The sequence below is a fragment of the Bubalus kerabau genome, chromosome 2 (genome assembly GCF_029407905.1).
Source record: "Bubalus kerabau isolate K-KA32 ecotype Philippines breed swamp buffalo chromosome 2, PCC_UOA_SB_1v2, whole genome shotgun sequence".
Taxonomy (NCBI): domain Eukaryota; kingdom Metazoa; phylum Chordata; class Mammalia; order Artiodactyla; family Bovidae; genus Bubalus; species Bubalus kerabau.
The window spans coordinates 18,974,237-18,993,247 of NC_073625.1; the positions used below are offsets into that span (position 1 = coordinate 18,974,237).

At 42.2% G+C, this 19,011-nt stretch overlaps 1 protein-coding gene across 18 annotated transcripts in view; it reads right to left on the reverse strand.

Moving 5' to 3' along the window:
- Positions 1-19,011, reverse strand: part of RBPMS (RNA binding protein, mRNA processing factor) — a 249,869-nt gene that overhangs the window by 59,862 nt on the left and 170,996 nt on the right. For 17 of the 18 annotated variants that reach the window (XM_055567173.1, XM_055567170.1, XM_055567171.1 and 14 more), the window contains one exon: positions 18,751-18,901. In XM_055567173.1, the coding sequence (XP_055423148.1) occupies positions 18,751-18,901 (151 nt within the window). Of the gene's footprint in view, positions 1-18,477; positions 18,624-18,750; positions 18,902-19,011 lie in introns of those variants that run through there. The other variant, XM_055567181.1, reaches the window with a different exon arrangement.

Sequence of the window (19,011 nt, forward strand, 5' to 3'; positions counted from 1 at the left end):
TCCAGGCAAGAATACTGGAGTGGGTTGCCATGCCCTCCTCCAGGGGATTTGCCAACCCAGGGATCAAACCCAGGCCTCCCACGTGGCAGGAGAATTCTTAACCGTCTGAGCCACCAGGGAAGCCCTTGATATGAATGGGATTATATAGTACGTGATGCTGATACTTGCTTTCATTCTCTGCTTTAGGCCTCATTTTTCCACATCAATAAATATATAGCCGATCTGTAACAATGGATTACCATGAAATCAATGCTCTTTTCCTTGGCAAAAAGACTAGCAGAAGTGGTGGTTGCTTGGGGAATAAATGAAATGAAAAATGTCAGACTCAAAGTGCAACAAAGTCCATGCTTTGTCATCCTCCTCTAGTCAGATATTAGTTCTCCAGAGAAATGATGGAGCTGGGGCCAGAAGAAGCTTGTCTACTTGAACAAAACAATCTAATCAGGGGCTGAGGGTGGAGGAGTGCCTTTCTGCCTTTTAATTAAATCTCTCTCAGGAGGTCAAGGAGATCGCCCTGCCCAAACACGAACAGCTCTATACAGGAAATTATGGTGCATTCCTGTTCCAATTTTCTCACTTGAGTTTAGCAAACATTTGAGGGGAGGGGAGGTAAAGCATGGAATGAAGTCCTGATCTGGTCTCAAGATATTTACAATTTAATAGGAGAAACAGGTCTGTAAGTGACAGGGACTTTCCAGGCGGTCCAGGGATTAGGACTCCACACTTCCACTGCAGAGGGGCATGGGTTCAATCCCTGGTCTGGGAACGAAGATCTCACATGCCGAGTGGTGTGTCCAAAAACTAATAAAAATTTTTTTAAAAACAGAAGAAGGCAGCAGAGCAGAATTCAATGTATGGATAGCGCTGTATGCAAATGAAGAAGTCAATCATCACGCAGAGAATGGGGAAAGGATGTCCTAGAAGCATGCTGACCTAGCACAGGAGCCCAAGAAAGATGTTAGAAAGAACACATGCAAAATGGCCTCAAGACTGGAGCGGTGACTGACGTGATGATGAAAACTGTGAGGGAACAGGAAGGAAGGGACCCGAGGAGGGCTCGAGGATCTGGGGAGGCAGGAGGGGTGCACAGAACAGGCGACAACACTGGGCAAGAGTGTGTGTGATCGCAGGGAACCCTGGTGACAGGTCCTGTTCTGTGAGCGGGAGGAAACCATTTTAGGTTCTCTGACCCCATCAAAGTACACATCTGATCAGCAAGCTGCTGCAGCCATAGATAAGCACTTCCAGAATAAGCAAACTGAAGAAGGATGGATTCGGAGGCTGGGGCATAAAACCCCATTTCACAGATTCTATTGGTCAGAATTTTTTTTATCTTATTTAAAAAAAAATTGGGGGGGAGGGGAATGTGGACCATTTTTAAAGTCTTTACTGAATTTGTTACAATATTGCCTCTTTCTTTTTATGTCTTGGTTTTTAAGAGGCATGTGGGATCTTAGCAGCCCAACCAGGGATCGAACTCTGACCCCCGGCACTGGAAAGTGCAGTAAGACCCACTGGACTGGCAGGAGTCCCTACTGGTCACGATTTCAAGGTCCTCTGCTCCTGGTCTTACAGACCTGAGATCAATGTGCTGAGTGAGCTGCCATCTCATCTAATCTTCCATGCCCACACATTTGTGGTAGATTCGAAGATCCTGAGATTGCAGGCCACCGGCTATGAGTATGAGTTTTGTTTTAAAGCTGTCATTTAATTGAGCCGCTACCAAGCCCACAACGCGGTAAGTACATAAGCGCTGCCCTCATAACAGCTGTGCGGGACAGTACTGCCCTGTTTGATGGAGAAAGGGGTGCAGAGCTAAGAGGAGTGCTTTTTTTTTCCCTTCCTGATAAACGGAAAAAGATTCTGTCAGTTGCACCTACCTTCTGTCCATTACCCAGAAGCCTGAATTTAATTGGAAAGGAAACCTTCATTAAAAAGTCTCATTACCCACAGACAAAGAAAACAAAAATGGTTACCAGAGGGGAAAGGGAGCGAGGGAGGGATAAATTAAAGAGGTGGGGATTAGCAAAAACAGCAACTAGATATAAAGTAGATAAAAACAACAGGAACCTATCTTGTAATAACCTACAACACAAAAGAACATGAAAAATATATAAATATATGTATGTGTGAACCAAATCACTTTGCTAAACACCAGAAACTACACAACACCGCAAATTACAACTTAAAAAAAAGTCTCTTTACTTTGTGAGGATTGAGAATGGGACATGTTTGTAATTCAAACAAACAAAAAAACCCTGTGATGAAAACATTCGCTGGATAACTTAAATCAATAATTAGAAGTCCATCTCACAAAGTCAGTGTCTCCTTGGGCAATTTTACAAAAAAGATCATTTGTTGCATTTAATTTGTAAAATAAACAGTAGGTTTAGTAATATTATTAAAAACCAGTGAACATGAGGAAAACGTGTATTTTTAAAACTGTTAAAATGTCTCAAGCCTTTACACTTAAAAGAGTCTGCAAAAGTTGTACATTAAAAAATACAAAGGAAATATGAACGACTTTAATAGCACGTGTCTTTAGGACCTTGAAACATTAGCTTTTAAAAACTCACTTTTTGCCTTTTCCAAATTTCTTGAAATGAGCTCCTATTACTTTGGGGAAAGGGAGCGGGATGCGGTGGGGGAGGAGTCAGCGTCTCTGAAAGGTACGCAGCGCGGGCCCAGGCCTGTGTGAGGGTCTCTGAGGATGAATCGGCGGTGTATCATCCAGCTGTTCAAACCACCATTGAGCAGTTATTCCTGGGCTGGCCTCCACACAGTAAGCGGCAGAAGTGGAGGCCCTCAAAACTGAGGCTGGCACAGAGCCTGCAGGTCCCGGGCACCGCAGGGGTAATGTTCCCCTCCAGTCTAGCCCAGAGTGGCTGCAGCTGCTGAAGCCAAACAGTCCCTGGCCCCAAATCTCTAGTCATCTTCTGTTAACTGCATCATCTCCATACCCACTCTACCCAACCAGGAATAAAATGTGAACTTTACACGGTGAAGACTGGGGGACTTCCGTGGCGGTACAGTGGATAAGAACTCACCTGCCAACACAGGGCACATGAGTTCGATCCCTGATCTGGGAAGATTCCACACGCACTGGAGCAACTAGCCCCACGCACCACAACTACTGAGCCCAGGCGCTAGAGCCTGCAAGCTGCACCAGCTAAAGCCTGAGTGCCCAGTGCCCGTGCTGCCCAACAAGAGAAGCCGCTGCAATGAGAAGCCTGAGCACTGCAACTAGAGCAAAGTCCAAGCAAAGCGGTGAAGACCCAACGTAACCAAAAAAAAAAAAATTTTTTTAAGGTCAAAATTAGACTTGTCTAAATTTTTATTTCAATACCTCTTTACCCTAGTAAAAATTACTGACGATGTCAAAGAATTTTTATATGGGGTATATCTAATTGATATCCACCACATTAAAAATTAAAACTTAAAATCAAACCATTACATACTAAAATAAGATATATTTTGTGAAAAACGCATTTCAAAACAAAGAAAAACTTAAATTCTACACTTTTGCAAAGCTCTTTAATATCTGGTTTAATAGAAGACAATCTGCAGGAGATATGATACTATTACATAGAAAATCCTAAAGATGCTACAGGAAATCTACTAGACCTTATGAATGAATTTGTTAAAGTTGCAGGATACAAAATAAATACACAGAAATCTGTTGCATTTCTATACACTAACAACGAACAAACACTCTGACATAAATGGCAGCAAAATCTTTTTCGATCGGTTTTCTTGAGTAATGGAAATAACGCAAAAATAAACAAATGGGACCTAATTAAGCTCAAAAGCTTTTGCACAGCAAAGGAAATCATAAACAAAATGAAAAGGCAACCCACAGAATGGGAGAAAATATTTGCAAATGATGTGACTGACTAGCGATTAATCTCCAAAATTTACAAAGAGCACATGCTGCTTAATATCAGAAAACCAAACAATCCAATCAAAAAATGGGCCAAGACATTTGTCCAAAGAAGACATACAGATGGCCAAGAGGCGCATGAAAAAATGCTTGACATCACTAATTATTAGAGAAATGCAAATCAAAATGAAAATGAGATTATCAACCCACACCGGTCAGAATAGCCATCATCAAAAATTCTAGAAGCAGCAGCGCTGGCGAGGATGTAGAGAAAAGGGAACTCTCCTAGCACCGTTGATGGGCCTCTCAACTGGTTATAGCCACATATGGAGAAGAGTACGGAGATAACTAAAACTAGCTACCATGTAAACCCGGCAATCCCCCTCCTGGGCATACGCAAAAGACGTGGTTTGAAAGGATACATGCACACTAATGTTCATTGCAGTGCTGTTTGCAAGAGCCAAGACGTAGAAGCAACCTGTCCATTGACAGAAGAATGAATAAAGATGTGGTACATATATACAATCGAGTATCATTCAACCAATAAAAGGAATGAGATAATGCCATTTACAGCAAGATGGATGGACCTGGAGATTATCACACTAAGAGAAGTCAGAGAAAGACAAATATCATATGCGAAATCTTCACTCCAATATATAATAAACATTAAAAAAAAAAAGACAATTCCCATATCTGCTTCTAATTCAGTGTACAGAGCAAAGTCAGTCAGAAAGAAAAACACCTATACAGTATATTAACGCATATATGTGGAATTTAGAAGGATGGTAACGATGACCCTATATGTGAGACAGCAAGAGACACACAGATGTCAAGAACAGACGTTTTGACTCTGTGGGAGAAGGCGAGGGTGGGATGATTTGAGAGAATGGCATTGAAACATGTATATTATCATATGTGAAATAAATCACCAGTCCAGGTTCGATGTATGAGACAGGGTGCTCAGGGCTGGTGCACTGGGATGACCCAGAGGGATGGGATGAGGAGGGAGGTTCAGGATGGGGAACACATGTACACCCATGGCTGATTTATGTGAATGTATGGCAAAAACCACCACAATATTGTAAAGTAATTAGCCTCCTTTTTTAAAATAAATTTTAAAAAAATTCAATGTATTACAAGGAATTGTACCAGCTATAGCATATGGGGGAAAAAGGCCTCAGAGAGATAGGTAGCTTATGAAGGAATGGGTATTTTTATGTCTTTTTACATGTAACTGTGGACATCTCTTTTTCATATCACACCAAAAATTTTGTTGCACTGTGGTATCTGGAAACTTATCAATAAACTTTTTGTATTTTTACATTAAATTCCACTTTATTATTTCACATGTGTTTTTTTTGTCTTTTTTTTTAAACCAAAAACCATATCATTTTATAACATGATGCATTGGTCATTTGAAAAATACTAGTTCTCTGCATTATGGTGATCTTCCAAATGTTGATTACTTTCATTTTTCAAAAAGAAATTCATTAGTATCACCATTAATCTCAACAAAAAAAGTCTTTAAGAGTTGGCAAGTTGTCAAACTCATGGTAGTAAACGTTACGTTTTCAAGAATTCTAATGTTTTTAGAGTGGACTTCCTTATAATTCAGATGGTAAAGAATCAGCCTGCAATGCAGGAGGATCTGGGTTTGTTCCCTGGGTCAGGAAGATTCCCTAGAAGAGGAAATGGCAATCTAGTCCAGTATTCTTGCCTGGACAATTCCCACGGACAGAGGAGCCTAGTGGGCTACAGTCCATGGAGTCACAAGGAGTTGGACGTGACTAATACACACACACGATTTTTTTAGAGCTCTAATTTTATTGTTGCAACAAACTCTGTTTTTCTTAAAAGGACATGTTCTTTCATTAATTTTCACTAAAAAAAAAAAAAGCCAAGTATCACAGTCTGAATAACCATAATTGTCTATCAAGTTACTCTTTCAAGTAAAAAATGGGAGCTGATTCAGCTTACAACTTAACTTTATTGTGTACAGCCCCGTTTTGTCAACAAGGAATCATATAATGACTTGTACACTCAGTAGTGTCCGACTCTTTGTGACCCCATGAAGTCCATGGGCTTCTCCAGGCCAGAATACTGGAGTGGGTAGCCTTTTCTTCTCCAGGGGATCTTCCCAACCCAGGGATCAAAACCAGGTCTCCCGCTTTGCAGGTGATTCTTTATCAGCTGAGCCACAAGGGAAGCCCCCAAATGGGAGCCGGTTCCGCTTACAACTTAACATTACTGCCCCATTTTGTCAAAAAGGAATTACATAATGACTGGTATTTAAGAGTGGAGATTGAACAAAAGTAATACTTTTAGTAATTCCTAGGACAGTCTTAAGTGAAACTTTTTCAAAACTCAGAGTGTGAGGCAGTGGCGATCACGGGGTTATCAGTTTGGTAAGTTCAGTGCCACTGTCCTGACACGCACTCACCAGCTGTGTCTATGACGACACAGTACGAAAAACAAACTCTTCTCATGAAAATAGTTTAGACCCCGTGAACTCCCTGAATGGGTTTTGGAGACCAACCAGGGGCTGGCAGACAAATACTTTTGAGAATTGCTGTACAAGAAAATATGTCTATTTGAGGATTCCAAGTGTATGAAAGAGCAGAAGAAACAGAAGCCTGCATAAGACTTTGACAAAGAAGGAGATGCCTTCCTTTTAATAAGCAGGTGAGGAGAGAACATGGCCTTAAAAGAATGAAGTCGGTACCAGCTGTTTCTTCTGGACTGTCCTAGTAAATTAATTACCTTTATTCTCTCATTTCTCTGCCAAGGAAATAAATACATTGAGTTTACAAAACACTAAAGTTATGGCCGTTATCTACATTACAAAAGAAATCTCTGACTTCCAAGGAGATTTGACTTCCTGAGTTCTTAAGGCATTTGTTTATGTGCTTAGTTGCTTCCAACTCTTTGAGACCCCGTGGACTGTAGCCCGCCAGACACCTCTGTCCATGGGGATTCTCCAGACAGGAATACTGGAGTGGGTTGCCATGCCCCCTCCTCCAGGGGATCTTCGCAACCAGGCATCAAACAAACCCAGGTCTCCCACACTGCAGGCGGATTCTTTACCATCTGAGCCACCAGGGAAGCCCAAGAATAATGGAGTGGGTAGCCTATCCCTTCTCCAGAGGATCTTCCCAATCCAGGAATCGAACCAGGGTCTCCTGCATTGCAGGCGGATTCTGTACCAGCTGAGCTACCAGGGAAGTCTGCTGATCAATGATCAGATAAACAGAAATTTAAAGAGGGGTGGGATAGTGGTAGGTGGGACAGAGTTTCTAGAGGAAGGGGATATATGTATATATATAATTGATTCACTTTATTGTACAGCAGAAACTAAGACAACATTTCAAAGCAATTTAAAAAAAGAAATTCAAAGCAAAATGTTAACTAATAGCCACTGCTAATCAAAGATTGCTACTATTGTTTAGTTTCTAAATGTAGCTGACTCTTTGAGACCCTCTGGACTGTATGTAGCATACCAGGCTCCTCTGTCCATGGGATTCTTCAGGCAAGAATACTGGAGTGGGTTGCCATTTCCTCCTCCAGGGGATCTTTCTGACCCAAGGATACAACTCATATCTCCTGCACTGATAAGCAGATTCTTTACCATTAAGCCATCACGGAAACTAATCAAAGGTAGGTTATTCATTAAATCATAATTAAATAAATAGGATCCGATTAGCTGACCTACTGATGCTATAAGAAAAGTACTTCCCACATAAAAGATACATCACATGGAAATTGTTCTTACCAAACCCATTGCCTAATATTTTAATATTATTGTTACACTTAATTATTAAAATTATTGCAATTATGTGCATTAAGCAAAAACTAGGAATATATGCAGGTTTGAAGAGAAGAAAGAGATGGAAGCGGGCTCCACCTCTCGATGTGGCTCAGTACATGTTTGATTCTTCTCTTTAAAAGGAAAACATGCTTTTGCTTTTTCACAGTGGGACATATGTGGAAATAAACATTAGTTTAGGTCTCTGGTTTCTAAGAGTATTTGCTGTCCTTATTTACTGTAGATTTGTTCTGTGTTTTTATTTCTCAGAATGTCCAGGGGCCTAGGCATCTGGTGCCCTTATATGTCCTGAGTGCCAAATACATATCCTAATTTATGACAATCGGGCTAACAAATGCCTGCTGGTATTGGGGGGGAGGGTGCGAGTGTTCAGAGATGCTCAGTGGGTTACTCAATTATCATGGAGTCCTAGTACATAGAATAGAAGTCACTGGCACGTTTCCGAGAACATCACTTCTTGATAGCTTCAAAGTGATCCAGTTCAAGGGCAGAAATCCTCAGGGGGAATCCCTGACGGTTCCCACTCGAGAGATGCACAGGGGCATAAAGGTGCCTAAGTCTAGTGAGCAGAGTTCCTACAAGTTTAGTGTTCAGGCTCAGATATCCCCATCTCCTTCCTCTGAGGGGATGGCTGACTCCGGTCTCCTCCCGATGTCCATCTCCTGACCTTTCCTTTACGCAATGTTTCCCCGAGTCTCTGACTGCCCAGAGTCATTACTGTCTTTCTCCAGAACTTCCTTTTCACCCTTGGGCTCTTCTCTTGTCTGGGAAGATAAGAGAGGGAGCAGAAAGCCACCTCCTGAAGGGACTGCCAGTGGCATCTGAAGTCATATTTGGCAAAATCTGGGTGAGTGCCTCCTCCTTACTATCCAATTTCCTTGTCTACGTTAAAAAAAAAAAAAAAAAAAAAAGATTTTTATGGTGTCCTGTTCCCTCTCGTCTTCCCAGACAAAAGGAGAGCTTTAAGAATAGTCTGCCTAAAAGAAGGACTGCTGCTGCTAAGTCGCTTCAGACATGTCCGACTCTGTGCGACCCCAGAGATGGCAGCCCACCAGGCTCCCCTGTCCCTGGGATTCTCCAGGCAAGAACACTGGAGTGGGTTGCCATTTCCTTCGCCAATGCATGAAAGTGAAAAGTGGAAGTGAAGTCACCCAGTCGTGTCCAACTCCTAGCGACCCCATGGACTGCAGCCCATCAGGCTCCTCCACGGGATTTGCCAGGCAAGAGTACTGGAGTGGGGTGCCATTGCCTTCTCCGACAGTATGTGAGAAATGATAAAGACAGCATGGTCCTATGTTGTAACCAAACTAAACCAAACAAAATCTACCTGTGACACTTTGTATTTTTATACATAGATGTATAAATGTATAGACAGGTACATAGAGAAACAAAATGTTAACAGAGGTTATTTCCAGATGGGAGGAAAATGTATCATTTTAACCCTTTAAATTTCATTTATGACCTCCTTACTTTTATAACAATAAAAATGGATCAGGCATAATCATTTTACAAAATAAATTAAAACACAATTTTATAAATTTTAGCGTAAAGAGAAAATTCAAGCTAAAATGATATTGCTTGAAAAAGGACCTATTTCTCAAATGTAGATGGGCTCAGATTATAATCCTATGATCAAACCTCTATCTCCAGGATGGTCCCTAAGGTAGACTGAAATCTTTCATCTCCTCAAATAACAGACCCAATATCCAGTGAGATGATTCCTCATAGTTCTGTGTTACTTTTACTTTACAAAAAAATTGTAGAACTAGGTCTCAATTTTATCTTTAACATAAAGAACAGGCGAGGTGTCTGGCTGATCTGTTGAATCACTTTGAAAATTATAAGTGAGAAGTTTCCTGCAGATTGCTCATCAGCCTTGTGGGACTTTACAGCAAGGCACCACTTACCCGGCATACCATCTACTTAACTTAACATAAACCAGTATTTATGCTGGTTTCATACTAGCATTGTTTCAAAGAGTGGGCAGGTGAGGTCTTAGAATCCCAAACAATGTAAATAAAACAGGGCTGTTTCACATGCCTTTCCACCCAAGCTCACTGCCACTTCCACTCGAATGATATGAAAAGCCTCCTACATAACCCAAGTGCGTGTCCTCTAAGCATAAAACAAAGAAGCCAAATATCCTGCCTGAAGGATGGCTGAACATGCCATTATTTACTGAACTAAAATACATCAACTCTTGAAAGTGGTCACTCTTCTTTTCTGAAATAATGACTCAGAATTAAGTACACCAAAACTAAATAAAAACTGCCAAGTATTTCAATTTGGTCAGCTACTTAAGAATACATTTTAGAGTTAATACACTCGGGCCATCAAAATCTGATACTTCAAAGAGTTAATGCTGAAGCCTGGGACTTCCTTGGCGGGGTCCAGTGGTTAAGAACTCCCAAAGCAGGGGGCATGGGTTTTATCCCTGGTTGGGGAACTAAGATCTTGCATGCCACAAGGCAGGGCACCCCCCTCAAAGAGTTATACTAAAGCCTGCTTTTCACTTAAGCAGCAACCTGCTCTGAAATCTTGCCCTTACAATTTGATGCAGGCCTCTGGGTTTTTTAATACAACCACCCTAAAAACGTTTGATTTTAAAGCACCTCCTAAGGAGGATCTTAAAAATAGCTCCGACCAAAAGCATCAGGGGGCTGTTAAGTTACATAGTATGGTACAGTGAGAACAACGATGGGCTTTAGGGCCAAACAGATTAAAACTGAGCTGTGTGAATCTGGGGAAGTTACTCGAACTCTCAGTGCTTCAGTCTCCTTAGCTGGAAAATAAGTGTTTTACACACAGTTCTTAAGGGTATATATAGCATAGTTGCTTGATAAACATTTGTTCCCTCTTTTCCCATCATTTTCTTTTTTCAATTTTTTGGCCATGCTGCACTGCACGTGGATCTTAGTTCCCAGACCAGGGACTGAACCCACACCCCCTACATTGGAAGTACAGAGTTTTATCCACTGGACCACCAGGGAAGTCCCTGTCATCCATCTAATAAAAGCAACAAAGGTCCGTCTAGTCAAGGCTATGGTTTTTCCAGTAATTATGTATGGATGTGAGAGTTGGACTATAAAGAAAGCTGAAGGCTGAAGAATTGATGCTTTTGAACTCTGGTGTTGGAGAAGACTCTTGAGAGTCCCTTGGACTGCAAGGAGATCCAACCAGTCCATTCTAAAGGAGTTAAGTCCTGAATATTCATTGGAAGGACTGATGCTGAAGCTGAAACTCCAATACTTTGGCCACCTCATGCGAAGAATTGACTCCTTGGAAAAGAACCTGATGCTGGGAAAGATTGAAGGCGGGAAGAGAAAGGGACGACAGAGGATGAGATGGTTGGATGGCATCACCAACTCAATGCACGTGAATTTGAGTGAACTCCGGGAGTTGGTGATGGACAGGGAGGCCTGGCATGCTGCAGTCCCTGGTGTTGCAAAGAGCTGGACATGGCCGAGTAACTGAACTGAACTGACAGATGGATCATTCAGTCAACTTCCCAAATTCTAGCAGCCCAGATGCTTTTTGGACTCACTTGAGACATCACATAGTTAAGAGCCAAACAGACACATTTCCTCCCACTCCTCTGGTTCTAGCAAGGTATCTGTGCCACCTGAATACACAGAGCCCTACAGCAAGCACAATACAGAGAGAAAGGTTGTGAGAACCAGATTAAATGGCCCTGCCAGGCCATTTAATCTCACTGGGCATTGGAACTTTGTCCTAAAGGGGTGAATGAAACGATTCTGAAATTCAAAAATCAGACAGAAATACACTATCATCATACACATGCTAAAGGCATCTTAGGGTGACTGTCTCAGGCTGGTAGAATTGTACTGACTTCTTTCCTCTCTTTTCCTGGACTGCCTAAAAATGTTTTTCCTCTGAGAAGCATGTAGAATTTTTATCATCAGAAAGAAATAAAAGGATCTGCATGATGAAACATAAAACACAAAAATGCAAGGAAGCTGCTTTTCAGAGTTAAAAAAAAAAAAAAATCTTGCCTTCCTCCCCAAACAACACCTATGTCATCGTTCCCTTGCCACCCTCCGCCCGGTTTGACCAGGTCTTCCTCAGGTCCAGTTGCCATCTTTCTTGGGGGTCCCCCACTGAGGACAAGAGGCGTGGGACACCCAGCATCTGGTACTGGAGGCACTCAGCACATTTTCAGAGCAGGGGTGGGGACTGTAAAGTCACCCGTGATCCTTCAGGCGGCACACACTGTGCATGCTGCCCTGGAAAATGCAGGCACACAGGCTGCGTTCCCCTGGGCACAGGAGCTTCAGACCAGACCCCAGAAGGCCTCTAGTCCACAGAGATGAAGGTGAAGAGATTTCATATTTGCTGACTGTTTTCCCTGGGAGGGCACCTGCCATATACTTTGAAGATTTTTCTGAACTTTGACAGGATCTCTTTAGACATCAGACAGAACACTCACTTCCTGATGGCTGGGGTGAGTATAGGATGGATGAGAAATTCCAGTGATGTGCCGGGAAATCTAGGCGGTGGTCTGATTATTCACCAAACGGTTATGTGCCTACAGTGTATTTAAGAGTATCAAGCTGAGACAGCACTGGTTTGCTGTGAGAGGAGGCGACACGGCAGGGGCCAGGGTCAGGGAAGAGAGGGTGTGAGTAGTGAAGAGAACTTAATTTTACAATTTCTTGCTCAGCTGGTGATTCTCAAAAATGATTATGTATCAGCTCCTATATCTCTATTTGGACACCTCAACATGCACAGAATTCTAATTTAATTTTCTGGCCAACAGGTCTCCCAAGTAGAAATCACTGAGACTTAGAGAAGAAATACACTATCAGCTTAAAATGCCATTTTCTGCCATGATTTCCACACAGGTATTTCAGTTTTCTAAATCTTAAAATGTTAGTGTGAAGTACCAAAAAAAAAAAAATTTTTTTGGACTACTTTTTACCTGTATTCTAATAGGGAAATAGTTTGGGGTTTTTGTCCCCAAATATCAGATTAATGGCTGAAGTGGGTTGTTTTTCTATTGTTCACTGAGTGTATCAATCAATCTAGTGAACTCCCATATGCATAAATGAGCTGAAGCTGTCTAACTGGAATTGCAATTTATTTGCTTACAGTAACAAAAGGATTTGTGTACTTAATCTCAAAAAAAGAAAAGAAAATCAAAATCACCCAAGGAGCTTTAAAAATTACAATGAGTAAGTCCTAGACCAGACCCATGGATATCTGAATCCTGGACTACAGGAATCTGAAGATCCTTTGGAGAAGGAAATGGCAACCTGCTCTGGTACTGTTGCCTGGAAAATTCCATGTGGAGCCTGGTAGGTTACAGTCCATGGGGTCGCAACGAGTCGGACACGACTGACCGACTTCACTTTCTAGAGCCTTTTGGTATTTACTCCAAAGATCTGAATTGAAAGAGGACTGTCTAACCTGAGGAAGGGCTTTGACGTGTTGGTTGCCTCCGTCTTTAACGGCACTGTTATAATACAGTATACAACAGTGTAAACAGAGCAAGCAAGAACACTTATCCAATTAAATCCAGTATGTACTGTGACAAAATTTACCCAGACACCTGCATTATGTGCATCATTTTTATATCCCAATCATACTCATTAACATGGAGAATTTTTAAAGTTCCATATGAAAAAGCAGAAAATGAAATCTGTACACCTTAAAAAATTCCAAGGACTTCCATGGCAGCCCAGTAGTTAAGACTCCGTGCTCCCAATGCCGGGGGCCTGGATTCTATCTGTGGTCAGGCAATTAGATCCCACAAGCCATAATTAAGAACCAGCATGGCCAAATAAATAAATATATATTTTAAAATTCTACATATTTTTCTAGGTGCTAGGATACTAAATATACAAAAACTATAGGTCCCACAGCAAGAGAAGAGGCGCAGAAACATACATTCCTCTCTGCACATATTAACAGTCACTGAACACTATGAGGCCCCATCTTCTCACGTTCACATTTGTCAATTAATTTAATCCTCACAAGCGTTTATGTGTAAGCATTGTCATTTTACAGGTGAGAAAAGTGAGGTACAGACAAGTTGAGTAATTAGACCAAAGGTATAAAATGAGTGAGTTGACAGACCAGAATTTAAATCCAGGCTCTATCGCTTAATGGACTAGATAGCTCAGGTTGCCGTAACAGAATATCACAGACAGGGTGGCTTAAACAACAGAACTACTTTCCTCGTAATTCTGAGGCTAGAAGTCCAGGATCAAGGCGTGGGTAGGGTGAGCTTCTCCTGAGGCCTCGGTCCTTAGCTGGCAGCATCAACCTTTTCTCTGTGTGAGCCGTCCCTTTTATCTCTTTTTCTTCTTAGAAGGCCACCAGTCATATGATGAGGGTCCACCCTAAGGGCCTCACTTTAATCACCTTGAGATTATTTCCAAATATGGTTACATGTGAAAGCAACCCTCAACTGGGGGTTGGGACTTTGACATACGGATTTGGGGGGGGGGGGGGGCGGCACACATCAATCCCGACCATCTGATGACTGTGGAACCTCAAGAAAGTTACTGGATCTTCCCAGGAGGCAGTTTCTTCAACTGTCAAACAGTACTATTGGGAATCAAACGAGGTCATTCATGCAAAATGCCCAGCACAGTGTCTGACACAGAGTATCATCATTTTACAGAGGAAGAGAACACATCTCCAGAGGGTGACTTGCCCTGTGTTCATCTCTGAGGTGGACTTCTTACACTACACAACACTATCTTCCTCCATAACCAAATGCATCATCTAGCAGAATTTTGGAGAAGGCAATGGCACCCCACTCCAGTACTCTTGCCTGGAAATCCCATGGATGGAGGAGCCTGGTAGGCTGCAGTCCATGGGGCTGCTACGAGTTGGACACGACTGAGCGACTTCACTTTCACTTTTCACTTTCACACACTGGAGAAGGAAATGGCAATCCACTCCAGTGTTCTTGCCTGGAGAATCCCAGGGACGGGGAAGCCTGGACTGTGGTCTATGGGGTCGCACAGAGTCGGACACAACTGAAGCGATTTAGCAGCAGCAGCACAATTTTATGTAATTCATACATGTCATACATCTCGACTTTCTGCTTTGTCACAATGTTTTTCTTTTTTTCTTTTTAAGATTTTGTTTGATGGGGACCATTTTGAAAAATCTTCATTGAATCTGTTGCAACATTGCCTCTGTGGTTTATGTTCCAGAGTTTTTGGCCACGAGGCATGAGGGATCATAGCTCCTAGACCAGAGATCAAACTGGCATCCCCAGCATTGGAAGGTGAAGTCTTAGCCACTGGTCCATGAGGAAGGTCCCTCACAGTATTTTTATTACATAAATGTGAGTAAAAGAAGGAGAAGCTCAAACAAATAAAAATTTATTGAAGGAAATAGACTACATTCCTGGGATTGGATGCAAATTTCATTCATCTTTTCTCCTAATTTGGAAAGGCAACTGGCTAGAGCCACATAGAGATGACACCTCAGAAGATAAATACCTATATTTAGCTCTCAGGGGAAAAAAAAACCCTCAAAAAAAAAATTAAGATTATCCTTTACATTTGCCTAGTATTCTGCATATAATACACCTATTTAATCCTCAACACCATCTTATAATACCATTTTATTTAGCTCTCACAACAATCATGTGAAAATGGTATTATTCCCATTTTTCAGCCAAGGTGAGAGAACAGGAGCATAGCAAGGTTAATAGTCTTTAAGTTCCAATACTTGGGTTTCTCATCCTTCATGCTTGGCACAGAGCAGGCATTCAGCAAATAAGGCAGTCTGATCTGGGGACATTTAAACTAAGCTGTAATGAATCTCTTTCACACCCTTGACGTATGCCAAGTGCCCTGACAACTTTGATCACCACTAACCCTTTGGATTGACAGCTCTCTTAAGGCAAAAATCACAGTCCCCTTCCTCCCCTGTGCCAAGCACACTTGGTGCTCATTTAGGTTCAATGGATACTTGAGAAATGAAGTTCAAGTAAGTATTTGTTAGTATAATCAAATCACATTCTTCCTTGAGTGCTGGCAGTGGGTATTTTTCAGCCACCACTATATAAATAACATCAACAAAAAAGCATTTGGGGTTTCCCAGTGGCACCAAGGGGAAGAATACAGCTGCCAATGCCGGGGACATGGGTTCGATCCCTGGGTCAAGAAGATCTCACATGCAGCAGAACAACTGAGCCCACGTACCACAACTACCGAACCTGTGCTCTAGAACCTGGGAGCTGCAAGTGCCGAAGCCCCTGCCCCCGACACCCATGCTACACCACAAGAGAAGCCACTGCAAGAAGAAGTGTGTGCACTGCAACCAAGACCCAGCACAACCAAAAGCAAATCAAGTCAATGCTTTCAAACTGTGGTGTTGGAGAAGACTTTTGAAAGTCCCACGGACAGCAAGGAGATCCAACCAGTCAATCCTAAAGGAAATCAGTCCTGAATACTCGTTGGAACCACTGAGGCTGAAGCTCCAGTACTCTGGCCACCTGATGCAAACAGTCAACTCACTGGAAAAGACCCTGATGCTGGGAAAGACAGAGGGCAGGAGGAGAAGAGGGTGTCAGAGGATGAGATGGTTGGATAACATCACTGATTCAATGGACATGAACTTGGGCAAACTCCAGGAGATGGCGAAGGACAGGGAGGCCTGGCATGGTTCCGCAAAGAGTCAAACATGATGTAGCAACTGAATAACAACTGTGTGTGTGCATGTAGCGTTTATAAAATCTCTCTCATGGTCTGCAACGGAGAAGCCTACAGGCCTTTCCCAAGTCCCAAATCCAACGATTCCACCGGTTCTACTCTTGGTTGGCTGATAAATTCCACCTCTAGCACCAGTTACGGGCACAACGCACTTGAATTCACCAGGGCAGAACCACCGTCACATTCTTAGTCTGTAGAGTGCTTCGGGGAAAACAACCATTTTGCACAAGTTACAGAAAAGCTCCCAATTTCCAGAGGGAACTGAAATGGATGATAAGGTCAGTCTGCGTGGCCACTGTAACTGCTGTCTGTCGAGGGCTCTACATCATAAAAAGGAGCTCTATTAAGAGAAATCACGCTAATTTGTTTTCTCAAGAATAGACTATAGTGTTTGGTTTGTTTTTAAAGCTTCCAGTTTGTTTTGCCATAACATGCCATACAAGTTTTGACCCTGCCATGGAAACTATCTGACCGCTTCTGAGCGGTTCTGTACACAGGCAAGGCGGGGAGCCAGGGCCGGCCAGAGCAGTGGTTAAACCTCTGCTCTCAGCTCTCCTGAACTTCAGCGCCTCGTGTGTGGACGTCCAGATTACCCATCTTTTTGTTTTCATGGACCCTACTGTGAACTGGCTATCATCTCTTTGACTAAGTACTTTACATAGATGTTGTAACAAATTTAGAAAAAAACAAAACAAAACCACCACCACCCCCCAAACTCCCAGAAAGAAAAACATTCAATAAAGAACTAAAAGGATAAAGTATTGGCAGCATTTTTACACTTCCTATCTGAATCAAGCTTTTCAAAGAAGTACTCTGAGATCTGGTGCAAAATCACTAGGAAAGTAAAGAGTTACTCTAGGTTCTCTTTTCTAAGTAAAGGTATCCTACAAATAATCGGTTCTGATGCCTTAAAGAGTGAGGACATTTCAGAAAGAAATGAAGAGGCATACAAATGGAATAATTCTGCAAATAGCCAAATTAAAAAATATGAAATTTATCCACTTCTCATCACTAATACTTACTAGATATATGTAATATACAAAGCACTGGACTAGATGCTGTTAATGACACATAATTAGCATTAATAAGAAATATCCATATATCCAACTGCACCCTAAGATAAAACTTGTGTTTAATTTTCCCCAATAAACAAAGGTTTTGAGTTTCCCTAGGACATGGAAGAACAAAATATATATGTTTCTCTCTATTATGACTTCCTGGATTCATAGAAAAACTGCCCAGTACACTGAGGGAGAAACTTTTTTATCTATCAGTTTCCACCGATAAGCAGCAGCTTTTCAAGAATGACTGAGCTACAGAATGACTGTAATTTCCACAACCACCTGATTAAATCTGACACGCACAAGACATGAGGGAGAGAGGACCCCTGCACCCTTCAATTTCAATAAGAAAAGTTGAAGCGGACTGTCGGGGAGAGAAGGAAGAAGATCAAGATCATGTGGCTTGGGCAAAAGGTCAAGAACCAGAGGGAAGAAAGATTCCAAGTAGCACCAAGCACATGGGATTCCCTGAAGGCCGTGCCATTTTCAGTCCCACACGGCCATGCAGTAACGGGAGAAGGGCAGGCGTATCGCACGCCTCGCCCCTTCTACTGATCGACAAAGAAAATGAAGACAAGCTTTTCAAGTTATTCCATCAAAGGCAGAAATCGTAGCCTGGGCATTTAGGAGAATGAGCTCATTAGGTGGGGGCAAAAGACTTGTTTTGCAATTAGTCAGTGTCTTTTTACCCAATTCATTTAAAACAGGAAGCCCTGAATTTCCTTAAAGCATTGCTCGTATTAGTTTGTTAGAACTGACTGTTCTACTATATAAATTGTTTGTGTATGTTTACTGGCCACCCTCCCCCTCCCCGATTTATGGCCAACCTGTTCTCAAAAATAGAACGAACTTATGATCTGCTTCTTTCAAGTTTCACATTGTATTTTCCCAAAACCACAGAACTGACAATCTTCAAAAAATGAAATAAAGGGAATGCCAAGAACCAGCCCTCATGGTCCAAGGATGGGAAATAAATAAGGATTTCAACCTCAAGGCAAAGAGGGCATACTCACAGTAAGGTCAAGATCATATATTTAGGAAGCCTACAGCAGTTAAAGCTAAGCTGTGCCGTCACAGTTCTGATTGAGCCGAACCATCTTTTGGGACAGCCAGTCACGAACAAGATTGCTGTCCTTGGAATTCAGACAGCAAGCCTAGGCAGCCTGTTCTCAGAAATGGAAAATGACATTCAGCCAGCTCTGTGTCCCGTGGTGTACTCTCACATGAAGCCCTTGAACAATTCTTCCCCCGCCCCCCCGCCCCCACCAAAGGAAAAGGAGACGGACTTACACGGCTCTCTGGCAATGAACTGAGGTACAGTGTTGGGCAGAGGAGCACTAGGGTTTGGAGTTCCTACTAGTTTGTTCTTGGCCATCTTCGTGTTTGCCTTAGCAAACTCTAGTCGTAGTGTTTGCGGAATTTCAGGATCGAAGCGGATGCCCTTTAGAAATAAAGAACAAATGGAAGATGTTTTCATTTCCTTAGAAGCAAACCGGAATGGTGACAAAATAAACATACCAGTCAACCCAGCCTATCAGGAAAAAAAAAGTC